Genomic DNA, 24,500 nt, shown 5'->3' on the forward strand with positions numbered 1-24,500 from the left:
ATTTTTTAGAGCAAGTAGAGCAACAGGAATATGGACAGGAGATCTTGATACGGTAACGAGTACCATATATCAATCAAACTCATCTTCTATGCACGATATCTCTCCATAATATATCTTTAGTGACATATTTGGAAAATGCGGTGAGCCTAACAGAATGATCGGCAATTCTCTTCTCACATTAGGGCTAGATACCTCTATTCATCCATTCTCGCCATCCTGATAACAAAACATCACAGTAGAAACGTTAAAAAAAGATCTATCGAGACTTCTCCCGTCTATTCATAATCGTTCTCGTGTGCCATTATGTGAATCGCAAAGATCAGCCCGCTTTGTTCACCTATGAAATCTTTTTATAGATGGACTTCAACCGTTCATACAGCCCCACCATGATTTTGATCATTCGTTCCATATTTCCCGTTTCGGCCGCCTCGTACATTGACGCAAAGGCTCCCCGTTGATGTAACTCGGCCCGCGAATGCTGTCCTTGAGGGACTTCATACATCAAGTGATGTGTTTCGTTCACACCGCCAGTCTTCTCTGTCTCATCAGGAGTGAGTGTTAACCCTTTTTCTATTCTGAGAAGCTTGTAATTTGTCACTTTGAACTTGGCGTATATCTGCGCCTTTTTGAACATCTTGTACCAAGGATAATCCTCGATCCACATCTCTTGTACGTCCACATTGTATGCGTCGTATATTTCCGACTGACTTTGGAGCTCACCAAAAATTTCCTTCATTTGCTGTACCAAAGCCCGGAATTTGAACTGCGTGTGCTTGTCAGCATCTCCGTCCATACGGTCCTTCAAATCAGCTAAAAGAGTAGATTTCGATAAAAGTGAATCTTGTACTACCTCGTCTTCCCAACCTTTCAACGTGTCCTTGTTTGCATCAACAAAATCCAGGAAGAAAGATTGGGCTTGCTGGAAAAGATCGGCCGTTTTATAATCAACAACCTCATGCTCACCTAAGGAAAGAACTAGGAGACCAAGAAAGCGTACTAACAGACTGTGCAATGCGTACGACTTATCGACATTCTGAGAGAGCCAGTCTAAAGAATAGAAGCTCGATTCCGGCACGTACACAGAGTCATTATGGTTAGGGCTTTGTGCAAATTTGAAATTGATAGTAGGAACGGCGAATGACGATTGAAATGAGCTGGCATCTTTGCCAGCGAAAGCGCTGCCTACTCTGTTGTTGATATAGGCTTTGCTCTGTTTGTACCAGTAATGATACAAAGATATGTCATCATCTTCCTCATCGTCACTGATCATATCATTGTCATTCTTTGATATGCGTCTGTAATGTGTTGAGTTTCTTGGGAATGGCACAAACTTGGCGGTGTACCTGAGGATGTTGTTGAAGAGTGGATTAGCATCGACGGAAAAATGATCACCCATCACTACATCCTCGTCCAAGTTGATATAGGCCAAGACAGGGAGATTTGTTTTGAGCACACTGGAGTCAAGAACCATAGCATGAGAGCCCTGTGCAGCACTGCGAGAGGCGTCCCAGGACACAAATCGTATGGCCCGCAACGGTCTCCAGCCCATATTACGCAACAATTGGAAGCGACGCATCACTTCAAGCATGATGGCGTGACCACTGAGAGGATTTGAAGAGGTGAGAATGTCGCGGGAGGCGCCAACCAAAATAACGCCGTCATTGAGCACTCCTTCGAGCAGACCAACGATATTAGTAGCGTACAACAGGTCAGGTGCAAATTGTGCGGCAACTTGTAAGCATAAGGTGTCATCAAGAGGTTGCGGAGCGTAGGGCCAATTCTGAAAAGGTTCCATAGCAGGCCCCAATGTGCTTAATATAGGCTGGGCGGCACTGTAGCTCAACGGAATACGTATTCCTGGTTCCGGCACTGCAAATGGCTTGAAATTGCGGGATATGGCGTCCTCTGCATCCACGTCGCCATAAACAACGACAGCGGCACAGCCGCGCTGCTCTGCCAATGCTATTTTGTCTGCAAGCAAGTAGTCTGACGTCAGCAGGTGGGAAAATACCACTATACGTCCCGCCACGGATAGACCATGTCTCTCCAAAGCCAGGAAATCTTCTGGCGTGCCTGCACGCGCAAAAGTGAGCGGTGCCTCGACAGAGCCATTAGCACCAAAAGGGAAAAAAGCCGGGGTTGGCGACCCAGCCTCATGTGTTTTCGCATTGTAGAGAACGCGGCCCAGCAGCATGTCTACCAAGCGCACTGCCAGCAGAAGCGGTTCCTTGACAAGCGGGGATAAAGGGTAAATGTGGGAATTGGTTTCGAAACCAAAATCACGCATATTCTGTTGCACCATTGCCGCCAATTCGGGCGCGGTCAGGGCAGAAATGCCTGCGGAGGTTTTTGCATTGAGCATGGAGAACGCTCCGAGCCAGTGGTCCACGTGGTCTTCGACGGTCAATCCGTCGTCTTCAGGGCGGCCTCTTTGCAGCTGCACCAAAAATAGACGTTTCACGTCAGTTTTCGTCAAATGTAAGTCGTACCAGCGACGGAAGTCGCGGTTACAAGATGTGCGGGGGAGGAACGAGAGCTGAAGGGCCACAATCGCAGCCACGCCCAAAATACAGAACCACCAGAAGCGCTGGCGCAACATCCGCTCCACGTTTTGCGACTCCGTAGTGCGCTTGGATTGGCTGTCAAAGTCGTCCATGTCCCGGTCGAAAGACGACTCGAGAAGGGGGCTATTTTCGTCTGCCATATTTAGCTAGTAAACAGCTATCAAATGCTGAGATCCGATGGCACCAGACTAAGGGCAGGCCAGCTATGGATAAGTGTCGATAAGTGTTGCTGATCTGAACAATATAGTCAATCAGCCGAAACAAGGGATTGAACTCAAGACCAATGGTAACAATAGCAGTATTGGCGGGTAAAGTTTTGCCGCCAGGTACGATTCAGGACGTTAGCTTGAGTGGGTTTTGGAATGGAGTACGCCAAAAGGTTCCAAGAGAGAATCCGAAGGAGTCCACGTGACAGTAATTTCTTTACTGGCCAAGAAAGTAATGTCAAAGTACAGAAAGAAGAAGTAGTTTATTTGATAAGCGAACGCGGAGACTGCGGGTGGGAGCAGATATGCAGGAAAAATGACAGGGCCAAGGAGGTACGGATGCAGCATCGGATCCAGAGACTAGCCGAAATATTCGTTTGAAAGAAAACTTTAGAAATGTGAAAACAGAAATAAATTTGTGGATTCGGGGGGATTTATGAATTTACAATGCTACAATATTAACAAGTAACGTAGGTGAGAGTATCTTTATAGGTCCTGTATAGAAGAAGAGATTATTCCGAAATTATGATTCTGTTAATAGAGCCAAATTCGGAATAACTAATAAATCCAGAAGATCTAGGGAGTTTCAAACTGATGCAAAGTCGAAGAATTCCATAGGAGTTGAAACGGTGTTATTCGGCAATTCTTGCCTCATTTATATCGTGTCGGGCAATCATTCGGTCTAGTCTCGTCAACGAAACGGGTTAAATTAGCCTAATGGAGATGATATTTTGTAAACGTGTTTTAATGAGTCGGACTTCCATCTAATCGTATATGCGAAACATTGACAAATAATTTTTGAAGACATGCATTCACAATAAGAAGTTGCGGAGGTGAAAAAGACATCAGTGATAAAGAAAATCAAGAAAAAATGATTAAGAAAGATGAACTTGTGAATTGCTCCTCATAAATTGAAATCATCGTTTTAACCATCCATTCAATTGAAAAATTAAAGGTATGAACACAGAAAAGAAGCACGGCATGCTTCAAGAGTGGAAACGGAAAATGATGCAAAGTATTGCATAACTTAAATCTAATAAGATCCAACAGCCGTTGCGAACTAAAAGAATTGACGATTTTAATTCAGAGACCGGTACAATCTAATTATCAGCGGGCTATTTGCACAATTGTGACCGGAAAGTCCAACTTGGATTCTCGCTGACCAATGCTTCCACCATGATATATTTTCCATGTCCATATCGTGGATATATTCACTAATGTGCTAATACAAAGGCATACAGGAAATATTAATGAATGGATGGTAAACTTTGCCCGGTTTTATTTTTCTCAGTCAGTAACTTCCATATTTAAAAGCCCATTTCAGCCAATAAGGCAGCGTGACAATTGGCAGACTCGGAAAAATGCAAAGATAAGCTACGACGATATTTTGTAACATGAGCTGCATGTCAGAATAGAGCCGACTTAAAGATCGTTGGCTTGTTTTTTCCTGGAATTCACTTGGCTCTCTTGTAGACCCTGCCATAGATTCCGATGGCGCTGATCCCATTTCTAGTCCACTAGATTTCGAAATCAAATTCTGGTCCCAACATAAAAGTCTCAGTATGTATTATTTTCTCGCCATGTATGTTTCGCCGTAACCTCTACACAAACGGAAAGAGAAGGCGAGAGCGCTTCCGCAAGAAATCGCTGATAAGAACAAAGTTTGTGAAGGCACGTGATCAAGAAAACCCTATTTGCCGGCACACAGCTTTTCATATTCATAAATTCTGCTTTAGCCGCTCTTTCCACCCCATTCTTCCTTAAGGAGAAACATTTGTTGTCTCTGGGCCATTTGCACATTTCAAAAGATTCCAATTAGGCCTACCGCCGAATCTTTAATTGTCTGTTCCCAATTTGGTAGAAAAGTTTCGGGTCCAGTGTCTTTGCATCAATAGCATTGTTTCCTCATCTTTGCACATTCAATCTTTGCCCATTCAAACTAAACTTTCAGTTTCCACTGCCCTTGCAATTATTATTGCCTTGTAACTTTTGCAGCCCTTTCGCTATATTATCTGCATCCTTCTGCCCCTTTGAAATCTTGCATCTTCGTCTAAATGTCTCGCCAGGACTGGAGCCCCGCAGAACAGCCACAGTTTGATTTTGGCGGCCGTTCCTACGTTTCCATGGGCCACCGCCCGTCCGTGTCGTACAATTCGCCGCTGGTGGTGTCTGGATCCGAGATCCACAAACAAACTGCAGATTTGGCAACCATAGGCGTGGTCGAAGACGCCGAAGCCGCCGAGGAATACGTGCTGCTGTATCCGCCCATCCCAATCAGCCGAGGAAACGGCCCTGGCCGTTCTGACGTCGACACCACACCTCTTCTCCGCAAGCAGGACAACGATTTTCCAGACTTGGAAAGCCCTGCAGAACCCCACGAATACTTGTCTGCTAGAAATGTCTCCCGCAGACCACGCCGGAACGTTTTGGCCCGTGTTTGCAGCTATCTTCCTGCGGTTTTTCTCGGCACCCTATTGAACGTGCTAGATGCCTTGTCGTACGGTATGATCATGTTCCCTATTGGCGAGGCTGTGTTTTCGCAGATGGCACCTGCGGGTCTCCTGATGTTCTATATCTCCACTATTGTATCGCAGCTTGTTTTCTCGCTTGGTGGCTCGGCTTTCCATGCGGGAATAGGCTCGGAAATGATCGAGGTGACGCCCTTTTTCCATGTCATGGCCACTGCGATCAGTGCTGAAATGGCCGACAAACCTCAAGAAGCCATTCTTGCCACGGTGATGGTGACATATGCATTTTCGTCGGTGGTGACCGGTGTGGTTTTCTTTTTACTTGGCCGTCTCCGTTTGGGTGCGCTTGTGGGGTTTTTCCCCCGCCATATTTTGGTTGGTTGTATTGGAGGTGTCGGATACTTCTTGGTTGCTACAGGGCTCGAAGTCTCGTCTCGCTTAGAAGGCGGAATCCGCTACAATTGGGCTACCTGGGCCTATCTTTTTGGCAGCACAACCACCATCCTTGAATGGACAGTACCACTTGCCCTTGCGGTGATTTTGGTGCTCATGCAGCACAAAATCCACAATACCCTTTTGGTGCCCGTGTACTTCATGGGAGTCTTTGCGCTTTTCCACATTGTTGTCGCTCTATCACCTTGGGATTTGGCTACAGCCCGTGCTGCAGGCTGGGTGTTTCCTGCTGTGGAGAACAACGAGCCTTGGTACGCTCACTATAAACTTTTCCGTTTTGGCATAGTGGACTGGGTTGCCATTCTCCGGCAGTTGCCTACGATGTTGGCACTCACGTTTTTTGGCATTTTGCATGTTCCCATCAATGTGCCTGCCCTTGCTGTGACGGTGGGAATGGACCACTTTGATGTTGATCGCGAGCTTGTAGCACATGGCTACTCGAATGTTCTTTCTGGCTTAATTGGATCGATCCAGAACTATTTGGTCTACACAAACTCGGTCTTGTTTATCCGTGCTGGTGCTGATGAGAGGATTGCAGGTGTAATGTTGGCAGCAGCCACGGCATGTGTCATGTTTGCTGGGCCTGTTGTCATTGGTTATATCCCTGTGTGTGTTGTTGGTGCCCTTATTTATTTGTTGGGTTACGAGTTGTTGAAAGAAGCACTTTACGATACTTGGGGACGTTTGCGCCGCATAGAATACACCACCATTGTGACCATTGTAGTGGTTATGGGTGCATGGGATTTCGTTTATGGTGTCTTGGCAGGCATCTTGCTTGCTTGTCTATCGTTTGTTGTTGAAGCTGCCAGAAGACCAGTAGTAGCAGATGTTTACACTGGAGAAGTGGCTCGTTCGACCGTCTTGCGGCACCCAAAGCAACAAGAGTTTTTGCAGAACGTGGGAAGTCAGATTTGTGTGGTGAAGTTGCAAGGAACCGTTTTCTTCGGCTCCATTGGAGGCGCTGAAACTACAATCAGAGGACGTTTTGAGCATGGACGTTTTGTGCGCAACCCAATCAAGTATTTGGTGATTGACATGAAACGGGTGTTCTCGATTGACTTTTCTGCTGCTGAAGGTTTCCGGCGTATTTTGAATTTGGCTCTGGAGTTCGGTACGCAGCTTGTAATTTCGTCTGTTGAGGAGAACGGCGAGATTGTTTGTGCCTTGCGTGATGCCGGCTTGTGGAGCCAGAACGATCAGGACATTCGGCTCTTCCGCACGTTGAACCATGCGCTCGAATGGTGTGAAAATGCGTTTTTGCAAACGTACCAGCATGTGGAACGGAAATTCCCTGAACGATTCTCTGCGGAGTTGTCTCCCGACCGCTATGAAGAACGCTCGCCTATGAGCCATGTCGTCGGTACTCCCAGAACAGCACAAGTTTTCCAAGCAGCTTCCCGCACGGCAAAAGACGAACAGCGCATGAAGAAACAATTTTATACCAATACGGAGCGGGCTTTCCGCAAACAGCCCTTGCCACTTTTAATGATCACCTTCAGCGGCCTTTCCGATAAGGATGAAGCGTTCTGGGCTTCTGTCACAGATTATTTTATCCGAGAAAAGATTCCAGAAAACCTCACGTTTTACGATACAGCTGTGCACCAGCCTTCGCTTTTCCTTTTGGAGGCGGGGCTTGTCCAGTCTCTGTTCCATTTCGAGGATGGCCGCGAACTTCACCTGTCGATCTTACCAAATACCGCCTTTGGACATTTGCTTGCGCTCCATGGCAGAGGCGCTGTCTATACAAGCGTGAGTGACTCGATCGCATGGCGTTTACCTGCTCTGCGTCTTACCGAGATGCAACAAACACCGGAAGGATTAGCTGTTTACAACGAGTTATTACAGGTGCAAGCACGTTTGCTGAAGGAGAGATTTGACACATTGACGGCGAATCTTGTGATTTCTGCCTAGCTGAGTCTATCACGAATGTCAGTGAAAGTCTTGGGTTTCTCTAAACAGCTCGGGGCATCCTTCTTTTCTGCCATGTTTGGATCAAAAGGATATTTAATTATCTGTTAAATCATCATCTAATACAATCAGCCCCATATCAACCAAATTTCCTCTTTATCGCTGGTAATATATTTTCTACAAATATGGTCGAAAGTTCACAATTAAGTGGACTCGGCACTTTTACCTTACTTCCAACTCTTTCATCTTGTTTATTCGTAAACCAATCTGTTCCCTCGTGATTTCTTTTGATATTCATTCACCGCCAGCGTCGAAAAATGATTACGAGAGGAAGCTATAGACGAGCCACAGAATTGTCTCTTTACAGGAATCTAATTTGGAGGGAACTCCACCGTTGCGCTCAAACACGCAATAAGAACATCTTCCCCGGTGTAGGCCCGAGCATTGACCATGTACTTTCCAGGAGGCACTTCTGCGGGAATCTCCACCAGCTTGGAAATCACCTGCTCACCCTTTTTGATTGGACATTCCATGTCGACGTTGGTCACCTCCTCGCACAAATCATAAGTCTGGTGGATCAAACGGATGAATCCATAGCGCACATCGACATCCACGTAAGCGCCGTCAACAATGTCTTGAGCCAAAAAGCCAGTGGCGACAAAAGTCAAGTTTTCGCCCTTGGCTGGTGGGTTAGGGTCAATTACAACCTTTTGCAAGTCCAACAACTGAGGTTGGGTGGCATCACATTGCACAATTGGTGAGTTCCCTGGAACGGGCTTCTCATCTGGGTTAGGGAAAGTTGTCACAACCTGGGGAAGAAGAGAATCCACGGCATTATCAAAGAGAGAAACCAAGGACAAAGCTTTGGCACTGGCAGCAAGGAGAGCAGTAGACAAACGATTGAAGGCAACCATGACACAAGAGAAGAAGTTTTCAAAGACAGAGGTTTTTGATGTTTCGGATGTTTTCTCTTTGTGGCAGAAAAAGAGGGAGCAGTTGCGACGAGAATTAATTGATGAGCATGAATGCCCCAACTTATCGTTGCGGCACTGCACAAAATGCCCCCCGCCGCACTATAGATTAGATGAACAATAGGAAAAATACAGGACAAGAATGCAATTGCCCCGATATAACCATACCTGTGGAGATGAATCCACAAAAAAGCGTGGCAATTCCGATCTTCCCAAAGATACTTGAGTCTGGAAAGTGAATTAGACTCACATGGTGAAGACAAATTTTGTTATGATAAGCTAGGGTCATATCAATCATGTGATTAATCTTGGAGTAGAAGGCGGAGAGAAATGCACGTATAGATTCGGGCGGCCGACTTCGGAAATGCTTGGAAGTTTAGCAAAAGAGAACTGAGGCGTAGTGTAGATGCTAATCACAAATTTCATAATCTCCGCTAAATTATCACGATCATTTGATTGCATAGAACGAGCCCAATTTTCCATAATGGATCTAAAGAGCACGATTGATGTCAACTCTGTTTGAAAAGTTGGTTGTTCCTCTAAGTTGGTAGATGTAGTCTGGTGTGCAAGATATACTTTGAAAGAAAAACTTTCAATTTCATTGACGCTCCGATCTTTAGTTTATTCTTCGGGTCAATTTGTAAATGCCACAGTTTGATTTTGAATGACAACAGTCATCAATGTCTTTTCAGCGATATGCCTTTATTCTTATCAAAAACCTCAGCAAGATATTTTGAAATGTCATAAGGCTCCTTCATTCGGAAATGTTTGCTTCCAAGTTCATCACCTTCACATATCTAATGAAACTGTAATCTTCGCATGCTGTAATCTAGTACCCTACTGCTGGAACTTACAACAAGTTGATACTCATTAGAGAAAAATTCCAACTCCAAAGATGCTGGACAGAAACCAGCTGATTTTTTCAGTACTTAATAGATTATAAGTAATTGATTTGTATAGTGGAACACGAAATTAGAAACTTTTTGTTTTCTGAAACCCTCGATTGAGACACTTTTGAGGCTCAAACACTTTTTATCCATACATCTATTCATGCTTGGAGATTGAAAGAGTCCTAATACTTATATTCTTTTAATTCTCCACAAGAGGAAACTTTGATGTCTTTAAGTACTTTGGGGTTTTCCTGCACAATACCTAATTTGCATGGCTGCAAAAAAGTCCATCACTATAAATACACATAAGATGGACAGAAAACATTGAAGTTTTATTGAAATTTACTTCTCCTTATTAGAGGCCTATACTTTTGTTTTTTGTTTCGTCTTGGCTTTTTCGCTATGGAGATTCTCCAAAAGGAAGATTCAGGGTTAGCCCTGGCATGGATCTTGGCAACTTTGGGCCCTCGCCGTCTCAGTAGGAAAATATATAGTGTTTCCATCTCAGACGTTTCCATTCCTTCTACTTGCGACACCATTCAATCCTATGGTCCACATCCGCTTCCGCTACGATTATCATCAAACCTTATGTACGGTCTATCTCTTTTGTACAAACAAAAGGTGGATCATATGTTCAGCGCAGTGAGCTCAGTTCATTCGAGATTGACAATGTCGTTTTCAAATCATGGATTACCGTCGAAGAATTCCTCAGCAGTCCATCTGAAATCATCTGGCCCTATATTTTTGAAAGACGACATTTGTTTCGACATAGAACACATAGATGAACCACCTACTGCCCTTATCCCTGATACAGCACCTTCTATAAGCATTGCAAGAATCCTAGGCATTCAGGAAAACGATAATGAGAGAAATGCCATTACGGGAACAGTTTCTCTTGCCGTTTCAGCAGAGGAGCGAGACCGCCTGTTCAACGAGTTTATGGAATTGACCACTGCGAGTTTCCAACCCGACGTGAGTGAAAATCAGCAAGTTGATTTCGCTTTCAACTCTGAAGGTGACATTATTGGCGATCACCAATTTGCAAACCCTTCTCAAAACTTCCTAGATGATATTAATCTCGAAGAAGATTATGTGTTAACCACGACGCAATTAGAGGACCTTTCCAAGTCTGCCACTGGGACTAACGATCCCCATTTTTCCACCACTTTGAATGCTTCTGGTGCTGCTCTAAAGACTGGAGAGACAACAGGAAGAAAGAGACGTAAAGTTCAAAGCGACTCCCAGTGTTTCTTGCCTGCAAAGGTAAAGCCTCGAAGACGCTTGTACGTCATTGAAGAACCGTTCCAATCTATTTCTGATATATTCAATTATCTGAGCGCTAAGGACCCACCCTTCTTGAATCTTTGCCTCAGGTCTTTGTATGGATTGGCAAAAACTCTGGGTATCAGTCGAAATCATTTGCCACTGAAAGCTAGGCATACAGGCTATTCAGCTAGACTCTTGGACTCTTTCATTGAAAATATAGATGACATTGAAAAGGGTAGAGATATACCCTTGGCAAGACGTAGCAGCAGTCAAAGAAGTCTCTATCTGATGGAAGAAGAACGCGAACAACTTTCTTTTGGCTCTGTGGATTTACAATTGGACTGGGGTTTAGAGCATAACAGTTTCTTAGATGATGCTGCCGAAGAGGAATACGCGTCGACTACTCTTTCACAATTCTATGAGTATATTAAAGATATGAAAGAACCTGATCAGTCGCATGTTAGCTTTGAAAAGGTTGTGCCGAGTGTTATGTCTGGGGGACCTGTTGCAACTAGAAAGATAGCCGCGTCATCCTTTGCATCTCTTTTGGAATTAAGCTCAAAGAGCATGGTTAATTTACGAGTCTCTTCACATTCTGCTAAATTCAACGACCCTAACGAAATATCCATCATTTGCTTACAGTGATCCGCTCATACAGTGAGATTAATTATTGAATACATAATACAAATGGGGGAACAAAAAAGGGAAGAAAGTTTGGCCGCATCAAGTCTCGTGGTTCCCAAAAGAAAGTGGAACTCACACGGCAGAATTGAATTTTGCGTACGCCATCACGATTACTCGTGAATGCCGTTCTCGTCGTGCTTGGCAAACTCCTCTTCCGCTTCATAAACTTCCTCCTCGTCTGGCTCTTCAGGGTTTTCCTGGTGCAAGGACAATGTTGGCTTGACAGCAGCAGAGTCAAGGGTCCAAGCGGATAAAGCGTTCTCGGCGTCGATGATGATTTGCTTAGAAGCTTCATAGCCATCATAAGCAGGTCTAGTTTCGCCTGGAGTGACAGCAGAGTCGTCCAACAACTCCAACAAAGCCTTACCGTATCCGGCTATGAGGGCATACTTCTCAGCCAATTCTCTCATGGCATCGAATTGGTAGTTGTAAGCGGCCTTCAATTTCTCTCTGGTGATATTAGATAATTGAGCCTCAGCAACCAAAGACTCGGCCTCTGCTCTAACCAATTCCTGTTCCAAAACAGGAATCTTAGGCGATTGTGGGTCCTTGTACTTCAAGTGGGCAATCTCGTCGGTGATCTTTTGCTTTCTGTCTCTAGAAGGTTGGACAGAAGCCTCGATGTTTCTGATGGTCTTCAAGGTGATTCTGTATTGATCATACTTGTCAATGAATTGGTCTTCCAACTCACCGATTTCGTAAATCAAAACACCCAACTTGTCAGTGACATCCGAGACATCCTCGTCGTTATCCTCACCCCAGAGAGACAATTGCTTAGCAACGTCACGACGTTCTCTTGCGGTCAATTCAATGGCTCTCATAACATTTTTTTCCATCTTGATGTATTGAGCCAATTTTCTGGACAATTCAGGAGCAGTGACACCAGCAAAGTTCTTTCTGAAAGTGGAGGTGATTCCACCCTTGCCAAAGAACTTGGACTTGGTGGTGGATGGAGGTGGTGGAGGCGACTGCAATTGAGCAGCGGTAGGGGCCTTTTGAGATCTCAAAGAGTAAGTTCTGTGCATTTTTTATTGGTGAATGAAGTTGGTTTAAGGGTTATAGTACCGCGGGGGCATTCCTCCTTTTATACACCATCAGTCGACAATGGTCCCAGATTGTGCATAGAAGCCCTCAACATGCATCATAGTTTGCTGTGCGGCTGTCTGAGACTTTGCTTTTTTGGTGCAAAAGATCCACAATGGGCCAGTCACAATGAACCGGATATCCAGGCCGAGACGCAGCCTTGTCGGCTTTGCCCAATTGAGCATTCCAAAAAGTCCAAAGTGTCTTTTGCCCGAATCCTACAACAACAGCCCAATTCCGGTCCGTGATCATGTCTCTTTTTTCGGCGCATTGGGCTTTCCATAATACGACTGAGGTGTGCATAGAGTCCCAGAGCCCGCCTTCTCAAGGTCATACAGTGACGTAATGTTGCTGCGGTGTCTATTTCCATGAACGAGGGCTCATAGACTACTACAGATATGTTAGACTATCAATGTCGTGAGATGATACCTAATTGCAAGCATAATACACGAGACACTCTTTTCCAGATGTGTCTGGCTTCAACTGTGGTTGCTGTCCGCTCCTGCTTAGAGGGAGCAATCTATGCATTCCCAAGCCAGAGAGTGTGCCCACTTGTTTGGCGCAGGTGCTTCGGCTATAATTTGCATATACAACACCTTCTGTCATCACCGTCTGGCGACATGATGAGGGTCTGCAAGCAGTGCACGTGCATTTTACTGTATTTTGGACCGTTTACTAGCCACGCCTTCATCTGCAGGCGCCGCTCTCTTAACATTGATGGTAATGGGCTCCAAAATTCGGTGGTAATCAGCCTCTAACGCTTCATACGCTGTCTGAAGCTTGTCTAGACGCGTGGGCCCGTCCAACGTAGCCAATGCCTCTTTGTTCTTTTCGTACAAGCGCCTCTTGACGAAAAGACGCACAGTCTTTTTCGTATCGGAAGCAATGTTGTGGGAGAGCTGATAGAAAAATGCCATTTCCAACAATCTCTGGAGCTGGCGTTTTTCCAATTTCTCTTTTGTTTTGAGCTCATTGAACCACTTTGGATCGGATGCTTGTGCTACCGTAAGCGAAGACAAATCAAGCTTCTTGGTTTCGACAAGTCGAGTAAAGTCAACACGGTCTCTCAAATCGTCAAAACTTTCGCTCGGATCCTCCACCACAATTTCAACCACATTTCCATCTTGCATCCACGACTTGTACAAGTGCAGGTACATTTCACCCCCGAGTTTCTTCCCTTGGTGAATTGGCAAAACGATAAATTGTGAGATCTTTTTGCGTGTTTCCACTTTCCCTTCGTCGAACAGCGCATGTCCAGGGTATTTCCAGTAGTTATATGCGGTGGTAAACCCGACAACTTCGGGAAATTTTGGATCAGACACCTTATACATGACGTAAACGTCCCAGAGTGGGTCCAGGTAATCGATAAAAGAGCCAGCTTCGATAAACAAAAGAACCAAAATCTGTAACCTCTTTTGTAACTCGATGCCACGCTCCGACGCCAAATCTAGTCTGTAAATGGCATACTGTTCTCCATCCCTAGAAAAAGGCTCACCCACAATCTTTCCTGGAATCTCGTACAGTTGCAGTTCCGCGTCGATTTCCTCCCGCCATTTCAACTCGTCTTTGAACACTGTGCTCTCAGGCAAAAACTCTAACATCTTAGTCTTCGGGTCTACCTCGGTTTGGTCGAGTTTGGCACCCCATTTGACATTCAAAAATGGACGGAAAGTGACGGCATCAAAACAAAGAAGAATTGACAAATCCTTGTATCCAAAAATGCTTTCCGCGTCACCAAATATTGGGTACGTGAATGTTGGTTTGAACGATTGCGCCGACCCTTTTGTGTCTGTGATGAAAATCGAAAGAGCCTCGTTCAGCGAGGATGTCCATACCTCAGGCTGTAACGATGCAACTGCGAGATTGACTTGTTCATCGGAAGGCATCGTGGTGGGAACGTTGTTGTGAGACGTTTTTGTTTCGTGATACGAAGGTGCGCACACGACCTCAAACAATGTGAGTACGTGTATGAGTTATGAACCTGTCTGTTTGGGGCATTTAAAGGATAAAGTGGAGATTTCAATTATCGTCAGTACAAATTCTCCTAGTAAATTCTTGAGGTAGGACGTGAAGGCTATCATTGTGTATGTACTTCTCATGCATGAAGGTGCGTCTTATCAACTTGGAGAAGTACTACCGAAAATGAAAGAAAAAAAAAAGTGTCACTCATTGGAAAAGAATATGAGTGGGGCGACGACAATGTACATGATAAAATTCATGAAAGTGTACAACAGATGATAATTTTACTCGACTAGTCTCTTGATCACAGTAGGCCAATGTTGATACACATAAACTGATGCAGCACTCAATATTTACTGGCTTTTCTTCATTTTCTTGTTTTATGGAATGACTACCATGTTGTGCAACAAGTAAAAATCTCCTTTCGGATATTTTTGTTTCGGTGGTAATTAAACTCTCGTTGCCCTGTTGTACCTTTCCTTATTGTCTCGAGCGAAAAGCTAAATTATGGTCCATTTATTCCTTCTTGTTATTATTGTATTAAAGCTATTCTACAACCACAACCAAATCGCCAGCATCCACCATGTCACCGTTCTTGTGGAAAATCTTCACCACCTTTCCGCCCTTTGGAGCCAGCACCACCATTTCTGTCTTCATGGCCTCCACCACAATCAAGCCTTGGCCCTCTTTAACTTCGTCGCCCACTTCAACCAAAGGTTTCCAGAATCTACCAGAATACTCTGAGTAAACCATGACGGCATCGTCACTAAATTCTGACGTTGACAAGTCAGGACCGGAGCTCGAGGACTCCAACTCTGCGTTAGACACTTGGATCAAACGGCTGAATTCTTCGAGTTTTTCACCGCCCTGGTTGCGCTGGAACTCCTCGATCGAAGCAGAGTTCTCTTGGATCCAGTGCAAGTACTGTTCGTGATCAAAAACAGAATCCTCAATCTCAACAGAGAACTTACCAGCTTCCATTTCACGGGTCATTGCGTCAATTTCGGCCTCAGAAACAGGGTAGAACTCAATCTGGTCGAATGGGTTCAACAACCATGGATGTTTGGAGTGTACACCCAACGTGAGCTTGTCCCAGATCGGGATGGTACGGCCCACCAATTGGTATCCACCTGGAGATTCCATGGTGTAAATACACATGTAAGAGCCACCAATACCAACAGTTCCGTTTGGAGTGAAGGTACGCGAAGGATTGTACTTTGTGCCCAAAAGACGGTGTCTTGGGTCCAAAGGAACAGCGCAAGGAGCGCCCAAGAAAACATCACCGAGACCCAAAACCATAAAGCGAGCACAGTACAACATGTCGCGGACGGAGTCACGTTCCATTCCGTTGATGGACGCAATAAAGTCCACGTTGTTGGGTAACCAAGGTGCTGAGCTGCGGATAGTTTCCTGGTATCTTTTCACGGCGCCCAAAGTTTTCTCATCTTCAAAAGCCATGGGCAAGCGAATCACGCGCGAGGGTACTTTCCACTTGTTGACAAAGACGATTTCCTTTTCAAGAGAAAGCAACGTCTGCAACAACTGCTGCTGGCTGATGTCGCAGTATTCAATCAACACAGAACGAACACCACGAGACATCTCCACCACGCCGTGGACAGACAACTGTTCCACCATCTCAATCAACTTGTGCACCCGGTAAGCGACATTGAGGTCCATGGTGTTTTCACCATACTCTACCAAGATGTACCGATCACCGGCCTGGCGGTAGACGATGGATGGAGCCGCCGATTTTTCCAAGCGGGCCAATACAGGCTCTTCTGGAGCAGGCAAGGCAGCGAAGTCTGGCAAGTCGCCCGACAAGGTGTCGATTGCCTTGTCTTGCTCGGCCTTCAACTTTCTCGCTTCGGCGTAGCTGAGAGGCACAAACTGGATCGAGTCGCCCGGCTTGACTTGGCCGATCTTCCACATTTCCGCTTCAGCCACCACAGCCATACAAACGAATCCACCAAGCGAAGGTCCATCGCATGTCAAAATCACTGGCTCGTCACCTGTGAAGTTGATAGCACCAAGCGAGTAAACATAGTCGTGGGCATTCGAAGGGTGCAATCCAGCATCTCCTCCGTCCTTACGGGCCCATTCAGGCTTTGGACCAATCAACCGCACACCAAATCTGTTCGAGTTATAGTGCACTTTCCAAGGCGAGGCGAAAAACTGCTCCACGGATTTTTCGGTGAAGAAATCTGGGGCACCGTGAGGACCGCAGGTCACACCCACACGCCACTGGTTAGGGTAAGCAGGGACAAGCGACTTGGGCACGCTTTCAGGTGCCGAAACCGGACCGGGCAAAGTGCAGCTAGGCAATTCCGGACGGGCCAAGAATAGAACGTCACCGACTTTCAACACACGGCCATTGTGACCACCCAAGTTTCCAAGAGCAAATGTCGATCTCAGGCCCAAGTACTCTGCAACGTCAATTCCGCCCCGAACGGCCAAGTACGCACGGCAGCCCGCACGCAACTTGCCGATCTCAAGCTTGTCCCCCTTCTTCACCAGAACTGGCGCCCATTGGGAGACAGCAGTACCATTCACTTTCACGTCGGTCTCGCCTCCAGCCACTGCAACCACTGCATCACAATGGAACACCAACAGCGGGCCGGCCAAGGTGATTTCCAAGCCCGGAGACGCTGGAGCATTTCCCACTGCTCTGTTAGCGAGACGGAAAGCGTATTCATCCATGCATCCTGATGGAGGAACACCAATGTGCCAGTAACCTTTACGACCCAAGTCTTGCACAGTTGTGTAAGCTCCAGGGGCCACAATTTCAAAGGCAGATGGACGGTAATCATAGGAATCCAAAACTTTGGTGGATACTTGCGCAGATGCAAACATGTCCGAGTGGGCGATGGACCGAAGATAGTCGATGTTGGTGACACAGCCCGAAACTGCGGTTTCGTCAAGTGCCTGGCGCAACTTTTGGAGGGCATTGGCACGGTCTGTGCCGTGGACAATGATCTTCGCCAATGTGGGGTCGTACTCGGCACTCACAACGGTTCCCTTCTCCACCCAAGTGTCCACACGGGCAAACAGAGGGAACTTGACGTCTGAAAGCTGCCCAGGGGAAGGAACAAAGCCCTTCACTGGGTTTTCAGCATACAAACGGGCTTCCATGGAGGCGCCGGTGACTGTGATTTTCTGGGAAAAGTCTGGTGGGGTGTCTGCGGCAATCAACAACATCCATTCAACCAAATCGAGCCCGGTGACCATTTCGGTGATGGGGTGCTCGACTTGCAAACGGGCATTGACTTCCAAAAAGTAAAATTCGTCTCTGCGCTCGTCATAGATGAACTCGACCGTTCCCGCACACTTATAGTTCATCAGCGAACCCAATGCCTCAGCGGCCGAACGCATTTTCTGGCGAGTCGCTTCAGGCAAGTTTGGTGCTGGTGTTTCTTCGACAATCTTCTGGTTACGGCGCTGCAACGAACAGTCCCGCTCGCCCAAAGCAATGGCCTTTCCGTATCCGTCACCGAACATTTGAATTTCAACGTGACGAGCATTCTCGACAAAACGTTCCAAAAACACACCTGCATCACCGAAGTAAGACTGTCCTTGATGTTGAACGGTTTGGAAAACACGCTCAATATCCTCTTCTGAGTCAACCTTCTGCAATCCGATACCTCCACCTCCAGCGGTCGATTTGACCATCACAGGGTATTCGAGGGCAGCAGCAATACGTCTGGCTTCTTCTGGTGAAGACACAAGGCCTGAACCTGGAACAAGCGGAACACCAGCTTTCTCGGCAATTTCTCTTGCCGAGTGTTTCAAACCAAGCTTTCTAATGGCATCGCCGGATGGTCCAACAAACACAATCTTTTCACGAGCACAGCGGTCGGCAAAATCGGCGTTTTCTGACAAGAAACCGTAGCCAGGGATGACTGCTTGTGCACCACTTTTTCTCACGGCATTGATGATCTTTTCAATGTTGATATACGTTTCTGCGGCAGAGGTTCCGCCCAAGGCAATCGCCTCATCGGCCATAAGAACGTGCTTAGAGTACCGGTCAGGGTCAGAATAGACAGCGATGGCACGGATTTGCAATTTTTTCAAAGTTTTGATTATGCGGACAGCAATTTCTCCTCTGTTGGCGACAAGAACAGACTCAAATGGCTTTTTGCTCCGTGCAAGATGCTCGTGGTAGCGTTTCCAGCCGCCAAACTCGGAAATGTCCGTGGCACCCAGAGTATAGCCAACTTCTTCGCAGATAAAAGACTTGACCCATTTTCCCGAGGCCAACTCAGCCGAACCAATACCCAAAGGTTCTGGCACATAGGAGATGAAACGGCCAAAGTTCTCTTCTGGTATCTCATACACCTCGACAGCGATCTTCACTCCGTCGCTGACTCTTCTAAGGCCAGGCTTAGCAACAGGCCCGCTTTTCGCCAAGGCATACAAGCGATAGTTGCTCAGAGTAGTTGTGGCCTCGACAAAAGTGGCATGCACTTTTTCCAATTGCCAGTGCAAGGGGAAACCTTTCAAGTGGGCGCCGACAACGGCCAAGGTGACGGTTTTCGATAACACGGGCTTGGGCAAGGAGAAAGGAGAGAAAATCTCGTCCCGTAATCCGACAGGCTTGTCGAGACAGCCTTGGAGACGAGGAATTTCGGCTGTGTATGCCTTCATGTATTTTTCGGCAAAGTCTAACAACGCATAGTCGTTGTAGGCTTGGGAAAGGAAAGTGATGCCGAAGGGAACGCCGTCTTTACGGAAACCAGCAGGTACGGCCAAGGCAGACAAGTCGGCCAAATTGACAAAGTTGGTGTATGTGCCTTGACAAGAGTTAACACCGATAGGATCCTTTTGGACTTGTTCAATGGTGGGCGTCAAAGGAGCAGTCGGAAGCACGAGAACATCGACGTTTTCCAAGAGAGGGCGGACTTTCTGCAAAATCGCCTGGCGCTTGTACTCGAAGCCAAAGGCATCGGCGGCCGAGTACTTTTCGCCGCCGCGAATGATGCGCGCGACGGTCGGATCCAAGTCCTTTTCGGGCGGGTTGGACGCCAAAAATTCGCGCGCCGCCCAGTACCGCTCCGCGACCCAAGGACCTTCGTAGAGGCACTTGGCCAAGTCGAGCAAAGGCCCAATATCGATGGAGGAAATCTCACTGCCTGTGCTAGCGACATGCGAAACAGCGCGCTCAAATAAGGCCGGGTTTTCCTCTTCGCCGCACCAAACCAACTCTTTGGGCACGGCCACGCGCGCGCTCGGGCCAAATGTCAAGCGGGCGTTGGGCGGCATGGCGCGAGAATATGCGTCGTGCGCCCCGTCGGCCTGCGCCAAAATGTTGAATGCCATCTGGGCGTCTTGCAAATTCTGCGCAAACACAGAAACACAGTCCAAGGACTTGCAAGCAGGCACTACTCCTGCGGCCGAGAAAACACCTTTGGTCGGTTTGAGTCCGATCAAGTTGTTCAATGCCGCTGGAACACGGCCCGAGCCAGCCGTGTCCGTGCCCAATGAAAGCGGAACAATTCCGCGGGCAACCACCGACGCTGATCCGGCGGAAGAGCCGCCGCACACATATCGAGAATCGAAAGTGTTGGGCGTGATGCCGTATGGCGATCTAGTACCCACAAGGCCCGTGGCAAACTGGTCCAAGTTGGTCTTGCCAATGACAATGGCACCGGCACTGCGCAAAAGACGAACCGTCGTAGCGTCTTCAGTTGGAGAATAGGCAAAAGATGGACATGCCGCAGTCGTTTCCATTCCTTTGACATCGATGTTGTCCTTGACCGCAACGGGGACACCGTAAAGCGGAAGACTTGTCTTGTTCGAGTGTGACTGGAGGAAACGCCATTGGTGCAGTAAGCTTTCCTTGGACGCAAGCGAAATCCACGCTGGATCACTTTGGCTCTGCGAGCTTAGGAGTTGCAGCAACAACGCAAAGGAATCATCTGGCGTGGCGCTGTAATGATATTGCTTCCAGTCCTCGACGGACCAGCCGATACAAGAAGGCATGAGGAAAGAAGAAGAGAATTTGGTATGTTGGAGATGGGTGTGATGAGATATATACCTATATAGATAGAGTGCTCGGAGGATCCCGAAACGGCAGGCGACAACGGGGCGCCGCGGCGCCGACATGCGCGACATCGGAGTACGCCGCGACACGCGACACCAAGCCATGAATTAGGCGGCGGTGAGGTCCAATTTTGCGACATTTCGGGGACCTTGAATACTTCATGAAGCGTCAACAATCGCGACATTGTCCAACAGACCTTGGAGTTGCGATCTGAGCGTCGTGTTTCTTTGGATGCTTGATTATTGACCATCTTCCTTTCAGATATCCATTCTTCAATTCAACCAATTCCGCTCCATTCCATTTTTTCGTTTTCTGGCGGTCGCATATGTTCCAACGGTGACATCAAACGAAGCGAAATGGATCGTTGTGATTGGCCCGCGATATGGCTCTTTCCCGATACGACAGACACATCTTTCCTCCCCTGTCCTAAGTGGATGTTCTGAGCCCTTGCGCGATTGGTCTTATCGCCACGTGATACACATCGCAAATGCGCACATTCCATATGCATTTCCCAATTTTGAACCCTTAATCAATGTGATTGGAACATTCTGAAACGATAATATTCAAGTGTGGGGTAACAGTTCTTGGCTATACTTTTCTTTTTGGCAGCCGTGCTTCTCTTTCTTGCAAGGATTTTTGTCCATATCGGAGGCATTGCTTTCGCCGAAGTATTCACAGTTTTGCTGCCTTCGTTTATTCAGACTATACATTAGTGTTGACAAAGGTGGCCCACTTTATTAAAATTCACCAGAGCAGAAAGACCCATCGGGCATATAAATGTTTACTGATGCGACGAATCCTTTGGGCCATCTACTCTTGTACTTACTCTATCGTGCCATTGTTATCCTAGTGAAGTATACTCAGTAACAACAACAAAATACATTAACGGCATACTTAATCCTTTTTCGCGTCTTCTAACTCAACGTCAATATGGTGCGGCGTAAGATAGCCTCCTTCCACAACGCGGCCATCCACGCTAGTGATTCTGGCCAACTCGGCTGAAACCTGACTTTGCACGGCGTGCAATTTTTCAGGATGGTCATTTTGCCATGCTCTCAACTTGTGTGTCTGTCCACTCAAGTCCCAATAGATTCCTCTCACAGTAGTGGCAATTCCTTCTCTGCCTTCCCAAAGGGGGCCGACAATAACAACAAATGCCGTGAAGAAAGACCAGATGAACAAAACAACAATCCAGCCCGTGAAGAAGTGGCGAGAGAAAATGTAGCCTGTTCCGTACATAGGAATTGGCCACAACAAAATCAAACACACGGCCAAAACACAGCAAATTGTGATGGCAATCTTGAAAGCGTGGTTCAAACGAGCGCTTTCTGCTGCATACTTCTCAGCCTGGTCAATGGCAATTTCATGTGCCACCTGAGTGATTTGCGATCTCACAGGGGCGAGTTTCTCTGGGTCCGTTTGTTCACCTTCGGCCTCCAACAACTCTTCCTCCTCGTCCACACGAGTAATGGTTTTCAACAAGTTCCAGTCGAAATTCTGAGGGCCGAATGCTAATGTCAAAACCACAATGATTATCATAGGCGACAATAAAGCCACAACATTTCCCGTCAACATAGCATCGTCCATGAATGTTGTGTCCACACTGATCAGACCAAATTTTTTCTTTGTACAGACCAACCACGACATGATGGCTAAGGCCGTAGCGACTGGAGGTGTATAGGTTGCTGCTGCCCAGTTTTGTCTGCTCGATAGTAATGTTAAAGCCGATGGCAACACCGCACCGCCGATGATGACACCCATCAACTCATACAAGTATCCCATGGAGATACCCGCATAGTACAAACCAATGGCAAAGCCAGCCATCACGTAGGCGAAGACAATGACGGAAGCATGCGACATCAACATCAATTTCTTTCCCAGAGCCTTGGGCTCCACATATGTTCTGTAGATATCATAAGTGAAGATCGATGATACGGCAATCAATTCAGCAGACATGGCAGAAGTCACAGCCATGAAGACCAATAAAAGACTCATCACGGCACCCGATTTGCCCAATAATGCCACAGCAGCATTGGGTAATACCAAACCTGCGCTGACTTCGGCTGGTGTCATCTTGTTAGGGTATGTTGGCCAAGCAGGGGTGTCTTGCAAAGATAAGGCAGTGAGGCCCATGGTTGTAGCCACAAACATTGGGATAGCAAACCATGCCAATCCACCAATAACGTACCCAGGTAAAGTGGCAGCTGGGTCTGAGGCAAATGCCTTGTTGAAGTATCCGTTATCCAAGAACACCGTACCAAAGTTACCAACAATGTTGATGACAAAGAAAATACCACCCGAATGGGACTTGATGGTCAAGTAAGAGCCTCCAGCATTACCAGAACGTGGTTGCGTAAGTGCCAACTTAGTTACTGCCTCCCAAACCGCCAGCGGTGAGCCCAATTTGTCCGAAATGGCAAACGCATTGAAGCCGAAAACCAACATAATCACCACAATCACGACTGTGTGCGCATAGTCAGTCAAAAACGTAGCTTTGATACCACCAAACAAGGTGTAAACCACCACTCCGAGTGGCAACAACAAACATGCAGCCACCACATTCATTCCGGTCAAATCGTGAACCACAGCGGAACCACCAGTCAATAACATGGCCGTAACTAACACGTTGGTAGCGAAGCCCCAAAAGCAATAGATGCCGTGGGTGATGCTACCGTACCGGGTTTTAATGATTTCAAGGTAGGTGTGAGCAGATGGAGCTCTCTCCTTTCCTTTGATGGCCAAACAGGCAAACAAGATGATTTGAACAGAAGCACCTGCAGCATAGTACAAGGCACCAGAAACACCATTGTTGTACACCTGGACTGTAGACGTAAGAAGCGTCGCAGCCCAAGTCCAGGACGACACAACCGCAGCAGAAAGCAAAAATGTCTTGACAGATCTACCGGCGGTGGAGAACTCTTCAGCAGTCATGATTTCTTTGTTGTAGCGCTTGAGGCAAAAGGTGGTGAGCACCATGCCTGCGGCGAAAACCGCACCTAAACCAACAACAACGGCAAAGCCAGCTCCTTGAGGGAGCGGAATGTAGGCTGCAGAAGACATTGGCCCTGGGAAAAAAATGGGACTGGCGCCGATATAAGTATGCTGGTGATGGGTATGCAGCTAGCAAGTAATGCAGGATTTGGCACAATCGGTGCAGGCTATCGCATCAACGCACGGCAAAGGAGCGCCGGCCCGTCGCCCCGGGAGTGTATGGAGAATATGATAGCCGGTGCGCGCATGGACAAGACAGCTTCGGCGCAGATGCCTGATTAAAACGGTTCCATTGAAGAGCTTGCATGTGGGGGCATGGAACAAAAGCAGCAAGATGGTGCCTTTGAGCTCGTGCTCTCAACGTTAACGGACTAAGATGCGGAAAGTGGCAAAATACATGAACAGTTCATGTCTGCAGGGTCTAGAAAACGCAGAAAACGTATATGTGCGCAGCATGACAGTAGCGCAAGTGTGTTGAGGGCGCCCATACGTAAACCTGGGTTTATCGGCTAATTTCAAAATACCCAGATGCTTACCGAGATGCGTTCTGACACGCGATTTTTTTTGCATCAGAGGTGGAAAGAAAGTGGAATAGCCTGCAGACTAGTTGCGCCCCGAAGCGCCGTATGGCGAGTCAGGCGGAATATGTGCGCATCTTATCGCACACTGGACACGCGCTCACATGGCCAAATCTTGCAGTACTGCGAGTGATTTGCTTTCGGGGAATTGATTGGCCGAGAAACCACGCCTTTCCTAAATGGAAACGGCCGTCAGTTGGCAATGATAGTACTCGATAAAGAATTCATCAGTGAGTGCAATTCAATCTTGGCAAGAAAATTTTCATCGTTGCATCAGTAGGATAAGGGCCGTAGCATCCGCATGTTGGAAGTTGGACGTTGAATATTAGGTAGACCGTATCATCGTTGCCCAACCCACTGATCTTCTTGAGCGTAACATCACCATGCGTTATTCCTTTGTAAGAGTTGCTCTGGAATGCTAATGGCTTTCCCATGCTCTATA

At 47.0% G+C, this 24,500-nt stretch overlaps 8 protein-coding genes across 8 annotated transcripts; 2 read left to right on the plus strand and 6 right to left on the minus strand. All coding sequences in view use genetic code 12, as the record gives it.

Annotated features, from left to right (window-relative positions):
* Positions 1–337: 337 nt before the first annotated feature.
* Positions 338–2,704, minus strand: FOB63_000422 (uncharacterized protein; the record flags this gene model as incomplete). Its single annotated transcript, XM_002619231.2, has 1 exon — positions 338–2,704. One exon carries the CDS (start codon positions 2,702–2,704, stop codon positions 338–340), a length of 2,367 nt encoding a protein of 788 aa, XP_002619277.2.
* A 2,120-nt stretch (positions 2,705–4,824) lies between these two features.
* Positions 4,825–7,602, plus strand: FOB63_000423 (uncharacterized protein; the record flags this gene model as incomplete). The annotated part of the gene is made up of 1 exon (XM_002619232.2): positions 4,825–7,602. One exon carries the CDS (start codon positions 4,825–4,827, stop codon positions 7,600–7,602), a length of 2,778 nt encoding a protein of 925 aa, XP_002619278.2.
* Positions 7,603–7,970: 368 nt separating this feature from the next.
* Positions 7,971–8,513, minus strand: NPC2 (sterol transporter; the record flags this gene model as incomplete). Its single annotated transcript, XM_002619233.2, has 1 exon — positions 7,971–8,513. The coding sequence occupies one exon, from the start codon at positions 8,511–8,513 to the stop codon at positions 7,971–7,973; it is 543 nt and encodes a 180-aa protein (XP_002619279.1).
* A 1,349-nt stretch (positions 8,514–9,862) lies between these two features.
* On the plus strand, positions 9,863–11,371 carry FOB63_000425 (uncharacterized protein; the record flags this gene model as incomplete). Its single annotated transcript, XM_002619234.2, has 1 exon — positions 9,863–11,371. The coding sequence occupies one exon, from the start codon at positions 9,863–9,865 to the stop codon at positions 11,369–11,371; it is 1,509 nt and encodes a 502-aa protein (XP_002619280.2).
* A 149-nt stretch (positions 11,372–11,520) lies between these two features.
* Positions 11,521–12,435, minus strand: PIL1 (lipid-binding protein; the record flags this gene model as incomplete). The annotated part of the gene is made up of 1 exon (XM_002619235.2): positions 11,521–12,435. The coding sequence occupies one exon, from the start codon at positions 12,433–12,435 to the stop codon at positions 11,521–11,523; it is 915 nt and encodes a 304-aa protein (XP_002619281.1).
* A 711-nt stretch (positions 12,436–13,146) lies between these two features.
* On the minus strand, positions 13,147–14,379 carry HAT1 (histone acetyltransferase catalytic subunit; the record flags this gene model as incomplete). Its single annotated transcript, XM_002619236.2, has 1 exon — positions 13,147–14,379. One exon carries the CDS (start codon positions 14,377–14,379, stop codon positions 13,147–13,149), a length of 1,233 nt encoding a protein of 410 aa, XP_002619282.2.
* A 619-nt stretch (positions 14,380–14,998) lies between these two features.
* On the minus strand, positions 14,999–20,593 carry DUR1,2 (bifunctional urea carboxylase/allophanate hydrolase; the record flags this gene model as incomplete). Its single annotated transcript, XM_002619237.2, has 1 exon — positions 14,999–20,593. The coding sequence occupies one exon, from the start codon at positions 20,591–20,593 to the stop codon at positions 14,999–15,001; it is 5,595 nt and encodes a 1,864-aa protein (XP_002619283.2).
* A 790-nt stretch (positions 20,594–21,383) lies between these two features.
* Positions 21,384–23,549, minus strand: DUR3 (Dur3p; the record flags this gene model as incomplete). Its single annotated transcript, XM_002619238.2, has 1 exon — positions 21,384–23,549. One exon carries the CDS (start codon positions 23,547–23,549, stop codon positions 21,384–21,386), a length of 2,166 nt encoding a protein of 721 aa, XP_002619284.2.
* Positions 23,550–24,500: the final 951 nt, after the last annotated feature.

Source organism: Clavispora lusitaniae (genome assembly GCF_014636115.1).
Source record: "Clavispora lusitaniae strain FDAARGOS_655 chromosome Unknown tig00000003_pilon, whole genome shotgun sequence".
In the NCBI taxonomy this organism is placed as follows: Eukaryota; Fungi; Ascomycota; class Pichiomycetes; order Serinales; family Metschnikowiaceae; genus Clavispora; species Clavispora lusitaniae.